Source organism: Pseudorca crassidens, chromosome 19 (assembly GCF_039906515.1).
Source record: "Pseudorca crassidens isolate mPseCra1 chromosome 19, mPseCra1.hap1, whole genome shotgun sequence".
NCBI lineage: Eukaryota > Metazoa > Chordata > Mammalia > Artiodactyla > Delphinidae > Pseudorca > Pseudorca crassidens.
Window position 1 is genome coordinate 5593522 of NC_090314.1, and position 19976 is coordinate 5613497.

Sequence of the window (19976 nt, forward strand, 5' to 3'; positions counted from 1 at the left end):
AAAACCTGAAATGAGAGTTTGATGGCCTGCGTTCTAAGAACTCTCATGTTTTATAGACAATCAAGAATGGATCAACAACAAGGTGCTCCTGTACAGCCCAGGGAACTAGATTCAATATCCCGTGATAAACCATAATGGAAAAGAATATGAAAAAGAATATATATGTATGTATAACTGAATCACTTGGCTGTACAGCAGAAATTAATACAACGTTGTAAATCAACTAGACTCCAATTTTAAAAAATTAAAAAAAAAAGTGACTTCTAAAGTGCCTATCAATTGTCACAGGTTGGATTCTTCTGCGAAAGCAGTTTCATTGATGGGTGTGGCTAACCAGCTAACTTTCAGCTAAAAGATTATAGATTTAGCAAACTGTAAATATAATTGTGATTTTCTACACTCAAATGACATTAAATCAAACAGTTGTGGATCTTTAAATATATATATTTATATATATATTATATATACATTTATTTATATATGTATATATAAACGTAAGCTCTATAGTTGCAACACTTCAGCTTGGAGTCCTCTGGTGACCAGTTTTCATGAAATGAAAATAAGATTGCAAAGTCTTATACTTTATGTTATTTGTCCTTATTACAAAAATGGATTCAAATGCATTAGTGAAGTATTTATAACATACGCACCAATAAGCTCAGAAATCATAACTCTACGACTCAATGACTTATCAAGAAGCAAAGACACCCTTGTAACTACAACACAGTTTAAGACAATGAAATAGAATAAAACTACCAACTCAGAGGCCCCTCTCCTCGACCTTCCCAATCACTACCCATTCTATCCTGCTAAAGCTAACGATCATCTAGTTTTGAACACCACACGTTAGCATCACCTGTGTTATAAATGTGTGTACTTAGATCCAAACAGTACGAATCATCCTGTCTGGCGTCTTTTGCTCAGCATTATATTCGTGACATTAATCTGTGTGGTTTCATGGAGATATGCTTTCCGTTTCGGTGCTCTGTGTGTTCTTTGAATGGCTACCTCACGTTTATCAATTTTGCTGTGGATGGACATTTGGTTTGTTTCCAGTTTGGGGTTATTAGCAATAAAGCAACTATGAACATTCTTGATGGTTTCCTTTGGTATATATGCATAGACATTTTAGGTAAGTATAGACCTACAAATAAAATAGCTTGGTCATGGTGACTGCAGATGTTCAAATTTACACATCACTAAAAAGCAATAGTTTGCTAACTTTACAATCTAGTTAAGTGATGGAGAAAGTCTGGGAGATTGTTTTCTGATCTCACTGTGTGGGGCAGGGGGATTATCACACGCCACCTCCTTTTTCTCATGTGTCTATGCCTTCTTAGGACTCCTCCTACTTTAGAATATATGGGAATAGATATGGGCAAATTCTCCACCACCCCCTAATCAGGTAAACCTCAGAAGATTTCCCTCCCACATTTCCAATTATATCTCTCACAGGTGATGGAATGGGACTGGAACTGAGCAGTTACACATCCATGGTTCTAAATGTAAAAGGAGATGGAACTAAGGACTTAGAAACTAATAAAGGAGCTAGAACTCACCCAAATCTGTCCTTTTCTTTTGGGGGGCATGAAAGATCTTTGATATTGATGCTTATGTGCACGTGAAGTCCTCTGAAATAAGATCTCTGGAAATAAAAAGCCAAGCTCTTCAACCCTGTTGAGTTGTTCGAAAAGTTCATGTATCTGGAGACTCTAAGGGGTGATACCAGAGACTCAGGCACTGCTGGATCAAAGACCGTTTACCTCTATCTCTGTGCACATTTTATGTATAGTAAACTCAACCTAGGGACAGATTATCTGGTTTATGGACACAGTTAAAAAATAACAGGTTACACCGTGAAAAATGTAAAGAACAACAATGCAGGAAAAAACATCTAATTTTTTGAGGGCCTTATTTGGAACTACAAGGTAATCCACAAAAGCCACATTTTATATATTACCACAGGGGAATACCCTTCCCCCTTGTCACCATAAAACCTATGGTGAGGGACAGCCCAGGTGGGACCTCAAAAAGCATTAGGTAAGGAAAGGGAGAAAGGGACAAAGAACTTCCAAACTGAATCCTGTTGTAATAATTTTTAAAAAGTGAGAACTCATTTAATAAAATTAAAAATTTTGAGAGTTAAAATAGGTAATTGAACTAATTAATTGCCAACTACTTTGAATAACATATTCTTATACTATCGTTTTTATACTTTTGGGTGATGAAGCCAAAAGTAATTCAAAGTTTACCTTAAATCAGTTTTTTAGCATATTTGGCCTAGTTTTAACTGTACTTTTCACGTGAAGTTCTCCCCTCCCTTGTCTCCCCAGTACGCCTAAGTGAGGGGTGTGCTTGGCCTGAGGACTTCAAGCATCATTTGGTAGGAACGACCTTCCTTGGCTCTCTCACCTTCTCGCAGATACATGGGTTGTGATCCCTCAGCTCATGTCTACAGAGGTTGTGAAGCCAAGATGAACAATTAGAAATGCGATCAGTTTCCTGAATGATGTGGAGCTATTTTATAGTTGGTTTTTCTTTGCCTCTTAAAACATGCTTAAGTGAGAATTTAAAAGCAAGTTATAGAAGTTTCTGACAACAAATACATAAATGACATCTTTATTGACAGTGGGCCAATAAGAACAATCAAATTTTGTTTACACGTAACCAAAAACATTCGAAAAGCAGAACACTAAAACTTCCAAGATTCCTGTGGGAGCACAAATACACAGTCAGAATTGATTGAACTCCAAGCATAAAAGGAACAAATACTGAAACGCAAAGGGCCAGAGCTCTCAGTAAAACTAGCTTAGAGTAAGTCCTTTGACACTAATTAAATGACAATAATACTTGAGTCTCTGGAACCATGGTGTGGCTCCTGGTTAAGTGATAATTAGAAGGAAAAAAGGCAGATTCCACGAGGTCTCCAGGAGGCTGTGCAGGGAGCTGCACCAGATGGAAGCAACAGCAGAAAGAAGTGAAGCCCTTCTCTACGATATGCCAGGCAAGCAGGATGGTCGGCTCTAGATCAGTAAGTAAAGGTGTGGAAGACTCACTCATTCTTAAGTCATTTCTGATTGATGCTTAGTCACTTGCTATAGACAGAATGTTTTGTGTCCCCCTCAAATTCCTGTGGAACCCCAATCCCCGAAGTGGTGGTATTTGGAGGCAGGACCTTTGGGAAGTGATGAGGTCATGAGGGTAGAGCCCCCATGAATGGGACGAGCACCCTCATGAAAGAGGCCCCAGAGGGCTCCCCTGCCCTTCCACCATGGTAGGACACAGTGAAAAGATAGCCATCTGAGAACTGGGGAGGAGCCCTCACCAGACACTGAATCTGCCAGGGCCTTGATCCTGGACTTCCCAGTCTCTGGAACTGTGAGAAGGTTGTTTATAAATAAGCCACTTAGTCAATGATATTTTGTTACAGGTAGCCTAAAACAGACTCACCACTTCATTAAAATATATGTAACAGTGGATCCTCCAACTGCATGGGTTTGAACTACTCAGGTCCACTTACGGGGATTTCTTCAATAAATACTGTCGGCCCTCCGTATTCGAGGGTTTTGCCTCAGCAGATTCAACCAACAGTGGATCCAAATTTCCATCCATGGTTGGTTGAATCTGAGGATGCAAAAGCCACAGATACGGAGGGCCGACTGTACCACACCATTTAATATAAGGGACTTGAGCATCTGTGGATTTTAGCGTATGTGAGGGCTCCTGGAAACGACAGAGAGAAAGCGAATGACAGAGGCGGAGGAGGTCTCTCAACACAACTGACTATGTGCCAGGTTCTTTACATTCATTGTCTTATCCTCACAACAGCCTTGAGAGAGGGTGGATCTGTCCCCATTTTACAGATAAGCAAACTGGGGCTCAGAAACAGTAAGTAGCTTTCCAAAGTCACATAATTGCCAAGTGGAGGTGGCAGAATTCAAACCCATTGATTTTGGGTTAGTCAAATATTGGCCCCCAGATAAATTTCTTCTCACTCAAGCATTTGGCCTGTTGAGAAACAGCAAATATTTTCTGGGACATGTAATCTCTGCTCGAACTATTCAACTCTGCTGTTTTAGCACAAAAAGAGCCAAACACATGTAAATGATGAGTGAAGCCCAGTTCCAATTAAACATTATTTACAGAACTAGGTAGTGGGTCCAGGCCATAGCTTGTCAACTTCCACCTCAGACCGTTAATCTGAATATCGAGGTGATGAGAGGGCTGAGCTCTATTTTGTTTATTTTGTCCTGTGTCAGCCATTCTCCGACCCTCACCTCTCAGACCTCGGCCCCTTTCAATGTATTCGTTTTTTAAAAATTCTTTTCAAAGCCTCTTTCTTCCCAGTCCTTCCCGTCCCATTTCCTATTGTTTTGATTTCCATCGTTGCTGCATTAGACTTGAACTTGACCTCTTTTACCACCACTTTTTTAAACTCTATTCCTCTTCTTTTCCTCAGTAATAGAACTAAGGTCTACAGAGGAAACTATAAAAATTATAAGAAGTAACTGGGATAATGTGTAGTGGGAAGAGTGCAGGCTGATTGCTGAATGCCCAAGGATAGGATTTAGGAGAGGAGAAAGAAGAAACCTGTAACTAATCTTTCCCTCTCTATCTTTTCTATAATCTTCTTTTCACACCGTATAACAAAGCAACAATAAAAACTGACATTTGAATAGTGTTTTGCTAAATATTTATTTGAACTTTTGCTTTTGTTTCCAATCCCATCACACGGTTCTTTGGTCACCCATGTAACTTATGTCAATCGATCACTGTGGCTTCAAGCCTTTTCTACCTTCCTCGGGGCCCTGGGATACAGCAAAGGCCAACCAACATACAGGAGGACAACAAAAAAATGTGGGTAAACGTGAGGCCTGAGAAACGACAACTTCTTCCCAGGGTGCAGGGTAGGGGGAGAAGCCGCTTGTCCTGAAGTCATTGTCCTGTGACTCTCTTCCGTATGTGACATGGTGTTTGTGCCTCAAAGCTGCTTCAGTTCTTCTTCTTGTCCGAGACCCTATATGTAACCACACATGGAACCCATCAACTTTTCACTCTGCACATCCCAGGGGCTTTCTCTCCAAGTGACAAAACATACTTTACAGAGAGCAGAATAAGGTAAAGTAATGAAATTTCCCTAATACTGTGATTACAGAAAACCAAGGATTCATTCAGTGCCAAGGATAAGAAAAGAGGGACTTGATCAAAAACTACAGTTAAGGTTCTGACTCTTTCTCTACCTCAGGGTAACTTCCAAGGAAGTGTAAAGTGAAGATGTACCCAGCGGGGGGATAATAATCATCTAAATCTCAGCGTAACCCATGTGAGCATAATTTAGACCTCTTATATTCATCAAATGAGATAGTAGCCTTTGGGATTGGGAGAGAATCCAAAGCACATTTCAGCTCTTAACCTTTAAGTTTTTATAGTTAATGTAAAAGAAATGACATTCTCTGTATATCTGGGTCTCCACTTTGGATTCAAAGAGGAACAGCTCTGTGTCTTCCCAATGATGAGAATATAAGCCCTCTGCCTCACCTACCAGACAAGAATGTCCTTACAAAGTGAGATGCTGTAACAGGCTTTGATGTGACAAAGAGAGGGGAACTGGATTTCACATTGATTGCATTGCTACCCACTCCCAAGGATTTTCTGAATTTCCACAAAAGGGTATTGGGGGCAAGGGGGGTGGGTTAGGGATCAATCTATGAGATTCCTGGATGGAAGCATTCAGAATGATCAAATCAATGGATATAAGGAACATTCTGTTTATGCCTCAAAGCTATGTATTATGTAAGTAGAGTTAGATACACACAGAACTGGTCCTCAGACAGCAGTTTATGTGTCTTCCACACAAAATGCTCAGGTATTTAACACAGCGATAAAACCAACTCACATTTCTTCACATTCAGTCATTTTTCAGGGCTGCTCTTCCGTGTGAATCCTTTGATGTCTGATGAGGGATGAACTGCACTTAAAGCTTTTTCCACATTCGTTACACCTATATGGTTTCTCCCCAGTATGAGTTCTCTGGTGTTGAATAAGTGCTGATGAATGAATGAAGGCTTTTCCGCATTCGTTACATTTGTATGGTTTCTTCCCAATATGAATTCTTTGATGTTTAGCGAAATTTGAGCTCCGGCTGAAGGTTTTCCCACATTCGTTACACTCGTAGGGTTTCTCTCCGGTGTGAATTCTCTGATGCTGAACAAGATGTGTGCTCTGACTGAAGGTTTTTCCACATTCACTACATTCATAGGGTTTTTCTCCAGTATGAACCCTCTGATGTTTGGTAAGGGATGAGCAGTGGCTAAAGGCTTTCCCACATTCCTGACATTTATAGGGTTTCTCTCCAGTGTGAGTTCTTTGATGTTTAATGAGTGCTGAAGAATGAATGAAGGCTTTATCACACTCGTTGCATTCATAAGGCTTCACCCCTGTGTGGATCAGCTGGTGCTGCACGAGGTGTGTGCTTCGATTAAAGCCTTTCCCACACTCACTGCACTCATACGGTCTCTCTCCAATGTGAATCCTCTGATGTATTGCAAGGGATGCGCTTTCTGTGAAGGCTTTCTTGCATTCGCTGCACTCGAAGAGAATTCTAGTGTGAGTTCTCTGATGTTTAGTTAAATTGGCCCTGTGGCTGAAAGACTTCCCACACTCAGTGCAGCTGTAGGGTTTTTCCCCGGTATGGACTCTCTGGTGTCGAATGAGCACTGAATGGTAAGTGAAGAGCTCACCACAGTCATTACATTTATGAGGTTTCTTCTCTTTGTAGGTCCTCTGCTTTTTCATTAAGGTTGATTTCTGTTTCAATCTTTTTTCAAGGGTATGGAAGGCACAGGATCCTTTGGGAACTCTGTCTTGAGTGAGAAGTACTGACTTCTGGTTCAAGTTTTTCCAGTAAACACCATGCTCACGAGCTCTCTCTTCCGGGAGTGAATTCATGTGGGTGAACATTTCTCTTAAGCATCTCTCCTGATTTCCTTGCTGATTCTCTAACCGGTTTTCACATGCGAGAGTTGTTTCCAAGTTGGAGTCATAGACACCATTCCTTGTCAGCCTGTCTATGACTGCAACCTGGCATGACTCTTCTTTGGAAAAATCTTGCACTGAAGTTGAATCTTTGCTCCCGGGTCTAGTCTCTGAGTCTGAAACAAATTGGAAATGCAAATTTCCTTTGTTTTCTGAGTTCAACAAAAAGGCAGGTCTGTAACGGGTAAGAGTTAATGAAGGTGAAGAGCATGGCTTCAACGAATAAGTGGATCTGACTCTTAGAAGATGACTTGCAAAGAGAAGCAAATGGAGGGAAACAAATGCACAGTAGATGCAGAGAAAATCAGCAGACCCTACCCAGGAATCAGAATGGGGGAAAGATGACCAGAAAGACAGGAGGAGGGATGCAGATGAAGCACCATTTCACCAGATGAGCAGGAAATGAGCATCCCAGATCAGGAAAGGGGAGGAACAACCTCTATAGAATATCAAGTGCTGTCATAAACTTCCAGGCAGTTACCACCTTAGTGCAGGGCACAGTGATGACTTCTAAATTTTCAGTTACCCAACCCTACTCACATCCTAATATGCATTCCATTTCCAGTTTAAAATCTTCCCTAAGAATTCTTTTATAATATGTCCCTGTTGAAAAATCAGTGATCTCCCAAAGATATAATGGCAGATACATTAAATTATATCTGAACAAGGCTAATCATTACAACACTAATTGAGGTAGCAAAAGACTGGTAACATCTCAAATATTAAAATACAGTAATATTTTAATACTATAAAGAACTGATTAAACTACAGTGTACACATACAATGAAGTATGTGCAACTTAAAATAATATGAGAATGATCTCTACATATTGCTATGAAGTGATCTTCAGGATACATTAAACTTAAAAAACCCAGCAAGCTGTGAAGGAGTGTGTATGGTCTGCTACTTTCTGTGTAGGAGAAAAAAGGGGAGATACAAATATATAGACATATTTGGTTATATTTTCCAAAACTAAGAACAGATAAATGAAATACTAATAAAAATGATTGCCTACAGAGAGAACACCAGAATAGAGAGGGCAAGGATGGAAGCCAACCTCTCTGAATATATCTACTATAAATCTATTAGAATTTTTATATTCAATATGAAACTATAAAGCTAAAATAAAGAGTTTCGTTCAAAAGAATAAGTAAATAGACCAATGAAACAAAAGGGCAATTTCAGAAGTCAAGTAAATATAGGAATTAAGGACAATACAAAGGTAGTATTTCAGTCAGTGAACTAAAGATAATTTGTTTTTACAACAAATGGTCCTGTGAGTGATTAAACATTCAAAAGACAATTAAGTTAGATCTGCCCCTCATTCCACACAGCCAAGTGAATTCTGTTCCTTCATCTATGTATTCTTCTATCCATTTAGTCAACGATTACCTATTGGATGTCTATCATACGCTAGGCTCTGGGGAAAAACACACAGTCCCTATGTACATGAAGGGAGAGAAAATTTAGTCTAACATCTACAAATACATATAAAAATGCACCTGTGGTAAGTACTAAGAAATAAAAGGCAAATGATGCTGTGAAGGATGATAAGGGGAACCCAGGGGGATGAGGAGAGGCCTCCCTGAGAAGGTAAATGACTGAGCTGAAATTGAATTGGGTTTGGGGCTCAGGTGAGTGTTCCAGGTAACAGGTACAGCAGCACGGGGGTGAGTGTTCCAGGTAACAGGTACAGAAGCACGGGGGTGTTCCAGGTAACAGGTAGAGAAGAACGGGGGTGAGTGTTCCAGAGGGACACTGGGAATGACATGTACAGAAGCCCCAAGGTGAGAGGGGACACTTAGGAAGAGTACAGTGGTTGAGAGCAATGGACTCTGAAATCAGAATGCATGAATTTAATTCCAGCTCTGCCACTTACTAGCTGTGTGACCTGGGGCATGTTTTTTTACGTTTCTACTTCAGTTTCCTTATCTGTAAGATGGGGCAATAACGGTACCTACCTCATGAGGAATAAAAACAACACCTACCTTAAGGAACACTTAATGAAAATATTTATAAAACACTTAAAACTCTGACACAGCATCGGTGCTACATAAGTGTTTGTTAAATCAGTAAAACATAAATTGATACAAGGATAGTGTAGGTACGTAGAGGCTGTGACCTCAAAGTGCGGTCTGAGGACTCCTGGGAGTCTGTAGGTTCAAAACTATTTTCAGAATAATGCTTAGATCTTATTTGCCTTTTTCATTGTCTTGACATTTGCATTGATGTTGCAAAAGTGGTGGTGGTAAAACTGCCCACAACTTATGCACAAATCAGGACAAGACACCAAATGTACTAGTAGTTGTTGTATTTTTCCCCACCATGTACTCTCAGTTAAAAAAAAAAAAGCCAGTTTCACGTAAAAATTTCTGAGGAAACAACAGGAATCGTTATTAACTTAATAAATTAATTTTATTTATTAAACCTTGACTACATGCCTTCTTAATATTCTGGATGATGAAATAGGAAATATTCATAATGCAAGTCTGCTCATATCAAAGTATGATGCTTGCCTTGAGGAAAACCACTCATGAGACTGTTTGAGAGCCTAACTGGCCATTTTTTTTTTTTCATGGACCATCACTTTTACTTGAAAGAATCACTGACAAACTATGTTATCCATGTTGGTTATTTGGCAGATATTTCCTCAAAACTGAAAAAAAAAAAACGAGCCTGTCACTTCAAGGAAAACAACTGACAGTATTTGATAAAACGTGAGCTTTTGGGCAGAAATTAGAATTTTGGAAAACTTTTATCTACCACTGAGAGCTTGATAGCTTCCTAATACTTAAAGGCTTTTCTGGTAAGGTCAGTGGTGACATTGAAAATTGTGTTTTTTAAAATATCGCATGATGTATTGTGTCAATATTTGGAAGATATGCATAACTCAGTGAACCAATATTTCCCAAAAGATCAATAGATTTTAAGAGTAGGAAAAATTCATGGACATGGTTTCAGATGCACCTTGCACCTAACCTTTAAGAAACTACAACTTGCCCAACTTTGGTGTAGTATCAGAATAGCCAATTATCTGGAAAGTATATTAATTATATTTTGTTTGTGTTTCTTTTCTTTATTTTTTTATTAGTAAGGTTGTTTCTTGATGTGGATGCTAGCTACATGAATGTGCTCAATTTGGGAAAATTCATAAAACTGTACAGTTATGACATTTTAATCTATTTTACATTACAAAAAGAAGGAAAAAAGGCAAATGAAGCAAATGTGAGCATGCGTTTGATCTCAGTGTTGTTTTATTTCCTTGACTTTGTATGTATTCAAAATGCAATATAATTTAAAATAAGATATTTAAAAAATAAAAGCATGTTGGCACTTCTATATTCTTTCTTAAGCACTGAAGAGCGCCACTTCTTTACTGTCTTGTGGGGTTATTCTTTCCGAAGATTCCCGTCTATCTGACTCACCTGAACAGCTGCTTTTGGGGGCTCTTCTCTCAAGCATCAATGGTTCTTTTCCATTCTCCAAATTGTGGTTCTCAGGTTTGGAAACTGGAAGCCCTGCTCATTAAAAAAGAAAAAAAAAGAAAGAAAGAAAAAAAAAAAAGGGACTTAACTCTTTGTGATGGGCACAAAGCTCTATTCCAGAGGACGGTACCTACCCCTGGATCCACAAAAAAGACAGGACATCATAGGAAGTTTTGGAATAAGGGAGCGGCGGGCCTCAAAATGAACCTTAAAACAGGTGCAGCAAGAGCCTGGGCCTCATAAAGAGTTACACGCATTTGAAAAGACAAATATTTAGCCTGTAAAAAAATAGAAGAGAATTTGTCTTGTTTACTGTGGGAGTTCTGGGGAGATACTGCAGACCAGTCCTCAGCTCAGGGAAGGAGTTGGGTGAAGTGGGACCCCAGTGGCAGCACCACAAGCCTGTGACTCTGTGACTAGCTGTCTTCTGATGTTTTTCCTTTCTTCCTTCTTCAGTTACTAGAACCTGCTTTCTTAGGGAATTTATTATACGAGGTTTGGGAGGAGCTAACATAGTTCCTTCCACCACTGATACGAACACATACGTGCATGAGTGTACATGCATGTGTCTACATGTGTACACATGCAAACACCTCCCCCCGCCCAGAGGCGGGCACAGTATCCAAACTGGTCAGAGCATACTCTATCTCCCTGGCTCGAGTTACTGCTTCACTGATGGACATGTGACCCTATCTGCTGAAACTCCCAGGATAGAAGCCTTTTTTCCCTTAGCTCTCTAACTGGAAGAATAATGTAACCCTAGAGCGGCCAATGGCCATCTGTGCCACACAGGGAGATCAGGACAAGCTATACCACATAATTAAAAAATAAGTAAATAAAAAAAATTCCTGACAATATATTTGATTCCCTTTTACGCTAGTGTGAATTCGGTTTCTGTCACTTGAATCCAAAGACTCCAGATACAAAACAAGCCTAAACATTTCACCAAGAACCCAGAGCAGAAACAGATTTTCTCTAGGCCCAAAGGGATCACTACTTTACGATTACTGGCTTTGTTATGCTACTTCATTGTCAATAAGGTAATGATGTCCCCATAAGCAGGAGCCGGAGTCATGGCAGGAGCCCATCCTTACAGAGTGAGACGAGGTTCCTGTAGTTCTCCAGCATCACGTCCCTCTGAGCAGGATCCAGCCTCCCCCACTCCTCTGGGGTAAAGTCCATGGCCACATCCTTGAATGTCACTGATGCCTAAGACACAAAACATACTTTTGTTCACCATCTGTCACTCCACAGCCTCCCTTTCATGCCCCAGTTTCTGTTGGCCCTGGAGTAGATGCGTAGATGTATTCAACGGGGGAAATCACTGTGAAAAATGACAAGCATTCTCATGTGTCCTGGACATTCCATGGAAAGTCACTGGGCATCAATTATGTGCCAGGCACACTGTCCAAGATTCAACATGAGAACCAAAGGAAACAAGACCACGGTTTCTCCACTGACAGACTAATTTTTCTGGGGAAGAAAGAGTTAAAACATGAATCAACAATGAATCAACAATGTAGTCTGGCAAAGTAAACAAAATATAGGCAGAGAAAAAAAGGCATGTGTCTGTATAATTCTCCTTGTGAGACCTCACCATGGAATGAACAGACTGGCACCAAATCCAGTGAAGCACGGAATCAATTCAAGGCAAGATGCATTAAATTGGAAAATGACAGCAACAAATTCATTAAGGGTACAGATATCACATACAAATGTTTATGGGTAAACACCATAGGATTATTTATACAAGACATAAAATACAAAAACTGTATGGAGATACACACATACCAGTACTGAACATGTCTCTTTAAGTAAAGACATAGAGAATGGGAATAATATTCCCATTGAAATAAATAAATATATACCAAATGCTATAACTGGATAGAAAACACCTTCTATTTAAATGTTCATGAAGCACTTGCAAAAGTAACAAAGTAAATGTTAATAAATTCCAAAACAGAAAAGAAAGTGCAATAACTGATAACTAAAAAAAGTATCAAAATTTCAAAATAATAATGAAATAAAACGCAAAAATCAATGCCATAAGGCTAAAATTGTACTCAGAGGAAACACTTCAATTTCATTAAAAGAAAATCAATGTAATTAAATGAACAAAGCATACAAATCAAATTAGAGACAGAACCCAACAACAAATTAGGGAAAACAGAAGGAATTACAGGATAAAAGTAGAAATTAAGGGGAAGAAAAACAAGAAAAATAAGACAGCTGGGAAATCTGAATAAGAGCAGTGGGTTATAGTACTATACCAATGTTAACTTCCTGATTTTGGAAAAAGAATAATAAAAGTGAGGTGAAATGCTAAATTTTGGAGAATCTGAAAGGAGAGCATATGAGAAATCTTTCTACCACTTGCTAAATCTCTATAAGTCTCAAATTATTTCAAAATAAAGTTCCTCAAAATGGAAATAATCTGAGACTTAAAAAATATAAGAATCATCCTTGGAAAATAAAATGTAAAAATCATTAAGCTGCTACTAAATAGACAAGATACTGTGAGAAAAAATAACTTTGATCCTACAATCTGCATATCTATAGCTAAACTGACAGTGGAAATTAACTTCCAAACCATAAAAGAAAAAAAAAAAAATCAGAACAAAAATGCGAACTACAGCACAAAAGGCACAAAAAAATACAAAAGAACAAAGCATAGTAAACAGAATTATAAAAATCACATAGCAAGAAAAATGTGAAACATACAAGTAATCATAATAATATGAATAAATTAATTTCTCTTATAAAAAGGTTTCTTAAAATAGCCACATCCTCTTTACAGAAAAAAGATCCAGACAAAACCCCAAAGTTGGGGATGGAGCGGGGGGATGGAAGGAAATATAGTATACTACATATTTGAATACAGTACTTCAAGCTCAACAAAAACATATGGAAAAATATACACCAAACTGTTATCCTCAGTAGGGAGAGGTGGTGGACTGAACTTGGGAAAATAAGGACGGGTAATATACTTTAATATTTATATACGTCTGTACCGTTCACCTGGTTATCATGAGCAAAAATTAAAACTCTAATTATTAAAAAAGTCTAATAAGTAAAAGATAAACAGCCCAGGCAAATTCTAATAAGAAAGACAGTTGCAGTATTAGCATCAAACAAAATCCAATGCAATGCAAAAAGGACAGTTTAAAAAATTTCCATAAAAGGTTTAATCAATTCTGAAGCTATACAAGCAGTCTTGAATCTAATATTAATGTGCTGAAATGTATAAAGCATTCACCCTTTTTCTGGTATCTGTACTCTGACTTTCCTCTGGCTGCTATGCCTGACCACTTTTAGTCCATGCAGTTCAGGTAGTACAACTCCATCTCTGACCCATGGGTGGGATTTGTGTTTGTATGTGTATGTACAGGTATATTTTCTAGTCTGATCACACTCAGATTTGCCAATAATGGTCCAACAATGGGCCTAATACCCATTACAGAGTTAACCTCAGTCCTTCTTCTGGAACGACCAGAAGGGAAGATGCCCCTTTTCTCTGATCTTCAACGTGGGAAGATGTAGGCCTAAATTTGTTAGGGGCTACCCTGCACGAGAAGAAAAGCCTGCTTGAGTGCAAAACACACAGAAAGAAAAGAAAAGGTCACTGAAATGGAGAAAATAGATTCTAATGTCACTGCCTGAACTCAATTTTAGCCAGACCTGGATTTTTCACTTATAATAGTCAATAAATACCTCTTTTTGCTTAAGCCAGTTTGAATCGAGTTTTCATCAGGTGCAACTTAAAGTTTCTTGACTAATAAAGTCTTCAATATTCACGTAAGGTATTTAAGAAACCAATGGAGGCAAGCAAGTATACAAGGATCCTGGGAAATCACGTTGACAAACGGCAGCAATGTGCAATGTCCACTTTCACACTTTGGATTAAAGTAGCAAAAAGAGAGGCTAGTGGAGGAATCTTTGCATTGTGGTATGACACACACATTGTGGTATGACACACACCATGTGGTATGACACACTCCCGCTCAACTTCGTTTAAGAAAAATGTTCAGACATACAAAAAGTTGAGAGACTAACACACTAATCACCCATATACAACTACCGCTTAAATTCAGCAATTCTTAACATTTGCCCTTGGGGAAGTGAGAGTTTGGAAACTGAGTTGTAACTTGGTAACAGTTCACCTCTAAAATACATCCGCATTCATCATCTTGTTGGGCTGGATTCTAACTCTTTAAAGTAAATCTTCTATAGGCTTCCTTTTTTTTTTTTTTAAGTTTTTTTTTTTTTTTTTTTTTTTGTGGTACACGGGTCTCTCACTGGTGTGGCCTCTCCCGTTGCAGAGCAGAGGCTCCGGACGCGCAGGCTCAGGGGCCATGGCTCACAGGCCCAGCCGCTCTGCGGCATGTGGGATCTTCCAGGACCGGGGCACGAACCCGTGTCCCCTGCATCGGCAGGCGCACTCTCAACCACTGTGCCACCAGGGAAGCCCCTATAGGCTTCCTTTTCCAGCATTCCTTTGAACTATTTGAGTACTCACTATGTTCATAATTCACTCCAGCACTTCAGGTGTTTTCTTAAATTCCTACTTAACAGTCATGTGTATGTTGTTTCCCCTAGTGAAACATACATGTTAAGAGGTATGCACCACATTGTCTTTTAAAATCGTTTCCCAAATAACAAGCATAGAAATTAGCTAATGGGCTAAAGAAGGGCAATGCTTCTTCCACGCCTTCTGAGTGATAATAAATACTAGACGGACAAGATACCACGAAGAAGCAGAAAACATTTTCCACTGAGCCCTTTAGTCACTCGAGTCGTCTCTTAGAATTCAGCTCTAGTGGACACAGAAGCTCCACATCAAAAAGAAGGGAGTGCATCTGCACTCTGAGAAATAAGGTGGAATTTCAATAACCAGCAGAGACTCACTCACCTGTGATCTGGCTGTGAGGCGCAAAGCTGCCACTTCTCCCTCTTCTGTGCTCTTTTCTTGGGAAAAGGGAGAATCCTGGGAAGATAGAGCTAAGGGCAAGAAAGCAGTCATGATAGGGCCTAGATCTATCTTGTGACTCAGATTTATGAGCTTAAAATCTCGGGACTTCCCTGGTAGCCCAGTGGATAAGACTCCGTGCTCCCAATGCAGGGGGCCCCGGTTTCATCCCTGGTCAGGGAACTAGACACCACATGCATGCCGCAACTAAGAGTTTGCATGCCACAACTAAGGAGCCCTGGAGCCACAACTAAGGAGGCTACCTGCCGCAACTAAGACCCGGCACAACCAAATAAATAAATAAATATTTTTAAAAAAAAATTCCCACCACCGTACTCCTTCCTGGTCGTCCCTACAAACACTGCAACTGAAGGGAGCCTGAAACAACGACGTCCTGGAAGACGGCACTCTCTGATCTGGAAATTAAAATAAGTTTTTCTCTGAGCTTAATCTACATTAAATTAATATGGGAAAAAGAGGCTCAACGGTTCTGAAAAATCACCCTGCAAGCTTAGTCCAAATGTAGCTTGCTGGATCCCATCTCTAAATAATTACCACTAGTTGAGACTGGGGTACAATCTAGAAATCCAACAAGCACAGGTAGGGGCGGGGTGTGGATTCTGATATAAGAGGCCACAGACCAAACTTCTAGGAGAACTGGAAGCCAGTCACTGACTCCTCTGCCTGGTGCCTCTTCTATTAAGCAAAAGTATCTGCTCTACTGAAACCAAAGGGTTTTCGTCCAAAGTGGAGGAACAGGAGTGGAAAATACTTTTGCCAACCAAAAAAAGCTAAACTGTCAGACCCACTGATGAGGCTAGGATGGTATAATCCCCCGGGAGGAAGAAGGTGTGAGACAAAGTACAAGGCTATGCTCAAGCCTCAGAAGCTGACATTTCGCTCACATTTTAGGGGTGTCTTTGGAGGGTCCGCTGTGCACCCAGCTGGGATCCCACAGCAAGCCCTCCACTCTCACCCAAAGAGCTCTTCCATCCCCAGACAAAGGAGCCGGACAGCAGTGACCCCCGTTCAGGAGGAAGAATTCGGCCCGGCCCCCAGCACAAGTTCAACACCGGCCGCCCTCACCGCTCTTCCCAGGCATTTCGGCCATATCTGTCTCCATGGTCACCACCTCCCGGCCGCGAAGGTTCAGCTCTCCCCCCAGCGCAGCCCTCTCCGCGCGGAGGAGCGGGAAGCCCCGAGGCCTCGTGGTCCTCCTTCCCGCCTCCCCTCGGGGGGCTCCTCCGAAAGGCTTCGCTCCGTCCCGAACCGGCTTGGCCCTCGAGGCTGGCACCTGGAAAGCCGGGACAGCATCCCTGAAGCTGGGCGCTCGCGCCTGGCGCTGCCGCTCGGAGCTGCGCGGGGGCCGAGCGGCCGGAGGAGAGGCGCCGGGGCCGCAGCCAAGGAGCCGCCGCGCAGACCAAGCCCCCGCCCACCCCGCGCCCCGGGGCTTCGGGGATGGGACTCGTGCCTGCCCTCGACGCCCCTTTCTCCAGCGCGCACTCCACCCGGCTCGGCGCAGACTAATGTCCCGGGGGCACCGCCGAGGCCGAGCAAGGAGAGCCGCACCTGAGCAACAACTCACCTCCCGCACCGGGCCTCACAAAGGCTACGAACTTCTCTGGCCAGCGGGGCCGCGCATGCGCAAAAGCACAGGGCAAGGCTGGCGGGCCTCGTCCGGCCCCGGAACTACGATTCCCAGAAGCCCGCGGGAGTGGCCGGACTCCGCTCCTCAGCAGGTGGGAGCTCTCGTAGCGCGGTTTGGGGAATCCAAGCAGCTGCGATCTCCCTACCTCTCGCGAGAGTAGCGGTCGCTTAGCTCGTGCGGGATCCCGCGGACACGCGAGAGCGTGAACCACAGAGCTGCGTTGTTGCCGGTCCGACGGTGTGTCTGTACTTGGTGCTGCTGAAGCTACGCACGCACGTCACTCCAGTGCAAGGTATCTTAGAGTATATGGCTTTCCCCATATTCTTGTCTTCCCAAGGCTCATCCGTTGCCGTCAATGTGAAAGGTGTACTTTGCAAACCGATGTGCATGCGTCCGTAGGCTACTTGTTATACTGAAAATTCACACGTGTGAGATAGGGGAGTTGAAAATATTTAACCAGTTTCAACAAATTTGAGCAACAGGTTATTTGCAAGCATAAAAATTAGATTTATCATAGGAGGTGTTCTCTCAAGGGAGCACGTTTCGTCTCTAATTCTGTTACTGCACACACCCAAACTCAAAATGTCTAAATGACCCTCTTCTTCTTAGTGAATAATATTACTGCTCACAAACCCATTTGCAAAAGCCAGAAGCAGAATATCCTCAACTCTCGCTCTCTGTTCATCACGGAGTCCTATTTATTGTATTCTCCAGTTTGTCCATCTTTCTCTTTTACCACCAGTGTTACCCTAGTTCTAGCCACCGACATTTCACTAGGATTACAGTACCAGTCTCTTAGCTGATTTCTACAAGTCGGGTTTGCTTTCCCACCAATCTGTTTGCCACACGTTCTGGCTTGTGATCGTTCTAAAGCAAGAATAAGATGTTACTTAACCCTTAAATGGCTTTCAGAAAGTTTGGGAAAGATGATTTTTAGTTCCTACAAGAAGGCACCCCCTTATCCAGTTCTCATTTTCCAATGTGGTTCTCATCATCTGAGCCTCCTGGTATTCACACCTGTGTGTAATCCACCCCCCACTGAGTGTGGATAGGACTTGTGATTCACTTTTAACCCATAAAACATAACAAAGGTGACATGATTCTAATGCTTGTTTTGCTAGGGTAATCCTCTTTGCTGGCATTGGTGAAGCAAGTGTAATGTTGGGGAAATCCACATGACAGGGAATTGTCAGCCAGCAGGGACCTAACCCCTGCCAACAACCCCCAGGTGCTTGGAAGTGGATCATCCCTAGTAGAGTTCATATGAGAACCCAGTCCTGGCTGAAACCTTGACAGCTGGCTGCAGAGGACCCAGCTAAGCTGTGCCCGGACCTTCAGCCACAGATACCATGAGATAATAAGTGTGTGCTGTTTTGAGCCACTAAGTCTGTAGTAATATTGTTATACAGAAAAAGGTAGCTAACACAGCATCCTAATGTAAGTGGCTAGCTCCTTGTCCAAAACCCAACCTGGATGCCTCTGGAGGGAGGGAGGTTGTTGGATTGAGAAACTATTGAAAAACTGATTGGAGACCTTCTGGGAGACAGATGGCTACAGTTGGTCCTACAGGGTGTGTGTGTGTATGTGTGTGTGTGTGTGTGTGTGTGTGTGTGTGTCTACATGGGGAGGGAATGGTAGCAGCAATGAATAGCACCAGATGCCCCAAGGGGACTGCAGGGAGGTGCTTTCTGTTGTTTTGGGTGCTCCTTTCTGTTCACTCCCAAATTGCCCCAGGTAAATCTTTGCCCACTCTTTCACCATCACACAGGGTAACCTTAGAGCTGGTCTGGGAGAGGCGTGGATAGTAATACAAGATACAGGCAGCTCCACCTCAAAGGTTTTTATTCACCTTTCTCCCACCCTGATACACACAAACACCCACACACACACATACATGCACAAACACACACACCGTGAGCCAGGTGATTATTGCAAAAAAGAGGTGGGACGATGAGGTTCCTTGTGGGATAAGATCACTTGGTAGGAAGAGGGAGGTAAATGGGGAGTGGTCTTGCCCCAATTTTAACATCATAGATTCTCTGCTTTGAAAATAACTCAAATTTCCGTAAGCCCCCTTTTCCCTCCCCACATACACATACATACATATAATTCAGCCACAGCTTGTTCCCTTCCTAGTGAGTTGAAGGAGGTATAGGAAATACCCCAGGGTTTTGGTTCCCTTTGTCCCTACATTACCAGCTTATATCCTGGGATTGGGGAATGTGGACTCACAGTGAAAAAATAAGATCTGAAGCATTCTATTGCTATAAAAGAAAAACAATAATTTGAACAATCTATAACAGATAAGGCAGAATTAGTGGGCCATTTAGAATGTATGTATTTTTAAAAAGCTATCCTAAAAGAATTAAAGGAGGACATAAGAAATATTAAGAACTTGTCGTAGTATTCAATTTTTTATTGATTAGCAGAATGTGTAAAACTGAAGAGTGAATTTGAAAGCTGGACTCTCGGATCAAGGAACTCTACTTTGCCATAAGATATCAGGAAGGGATAGAAACTTGAAAAATGTGAAAGGAATGTTAAGCAATATAGAAACTGACTAGATATTCATATAATGAGAGTCCTAGAAGGGAAGAAAGAATAGAGAGGAGGGCATGTCTTAAGAAATAACAACCACAAATTATGGAGAAATAAAGGTTAAAGAACTTGGATGGAAAGTGCTCATTGAAAGACAAACAGGAAATATATGAAAAGACATTACACGTTATAATAAAATCTAACAACATAAATGTTGGTTCACAACTTCAGGAGTTTCCTGGGTGAAATTCGAAACTGGCCCCTGTATATGGGGGGCAAAGAGAGACCAAAGAAAGATGCAGAC

At 41.4% G+C, this 19976-nt stretch overlaps 1 protein-coding gene across 4 annotated transcripts; it reads right to left on the reverse strand.

Moving 5' to 3' along the window:
* Positions 1 to 4873: 4873 nt before the first annotated feature.
* Positions 4874 to 17141, reverse strand: ZNF286A (zinc finger protein 286A). 4 transcript variants are annotated; one of them, XM_067715331.1, is made up of 7 exons: positions 17072 to 17141; positions 16573 to 16780; positions 15430 to 15518; positions 11615 to 11729; positions 10461 to 10553; positions 5897 to 7151; positions 4878 to 5017 (listed from the first exon to the last, which is right to left on the reverse strand). In XM_067715331.1, exons 2-6 carry the CDS (start codon positions 16607 to 16609, stop codon positions 5920 to 5922), a joined length of 1566 nt encoding a protein of 521 aa, XP_067571432.1. In that variant the 5' UTR covers positions 16610 to 16780; positions 17072 to 17141; the 3' UTR covers positions 4878 to 5017; positions 5897 to 5919. The 4 variants fall into 4 exon arrangements, with proteins under 4 accessions (XP_067571431.1, XP_067571432.1, XP_067571434.1 ...); XM_067715330.1 differs by having other exon boundaries at positions 4874 to 7151; XM_067715333.1 differs by lacking the exon at positions 4878 to 5017 and having other exon boundaries at positions 7086 to 7210.
* Positions 17142 to 19976: the final 2835 nt, after the last annotated feature.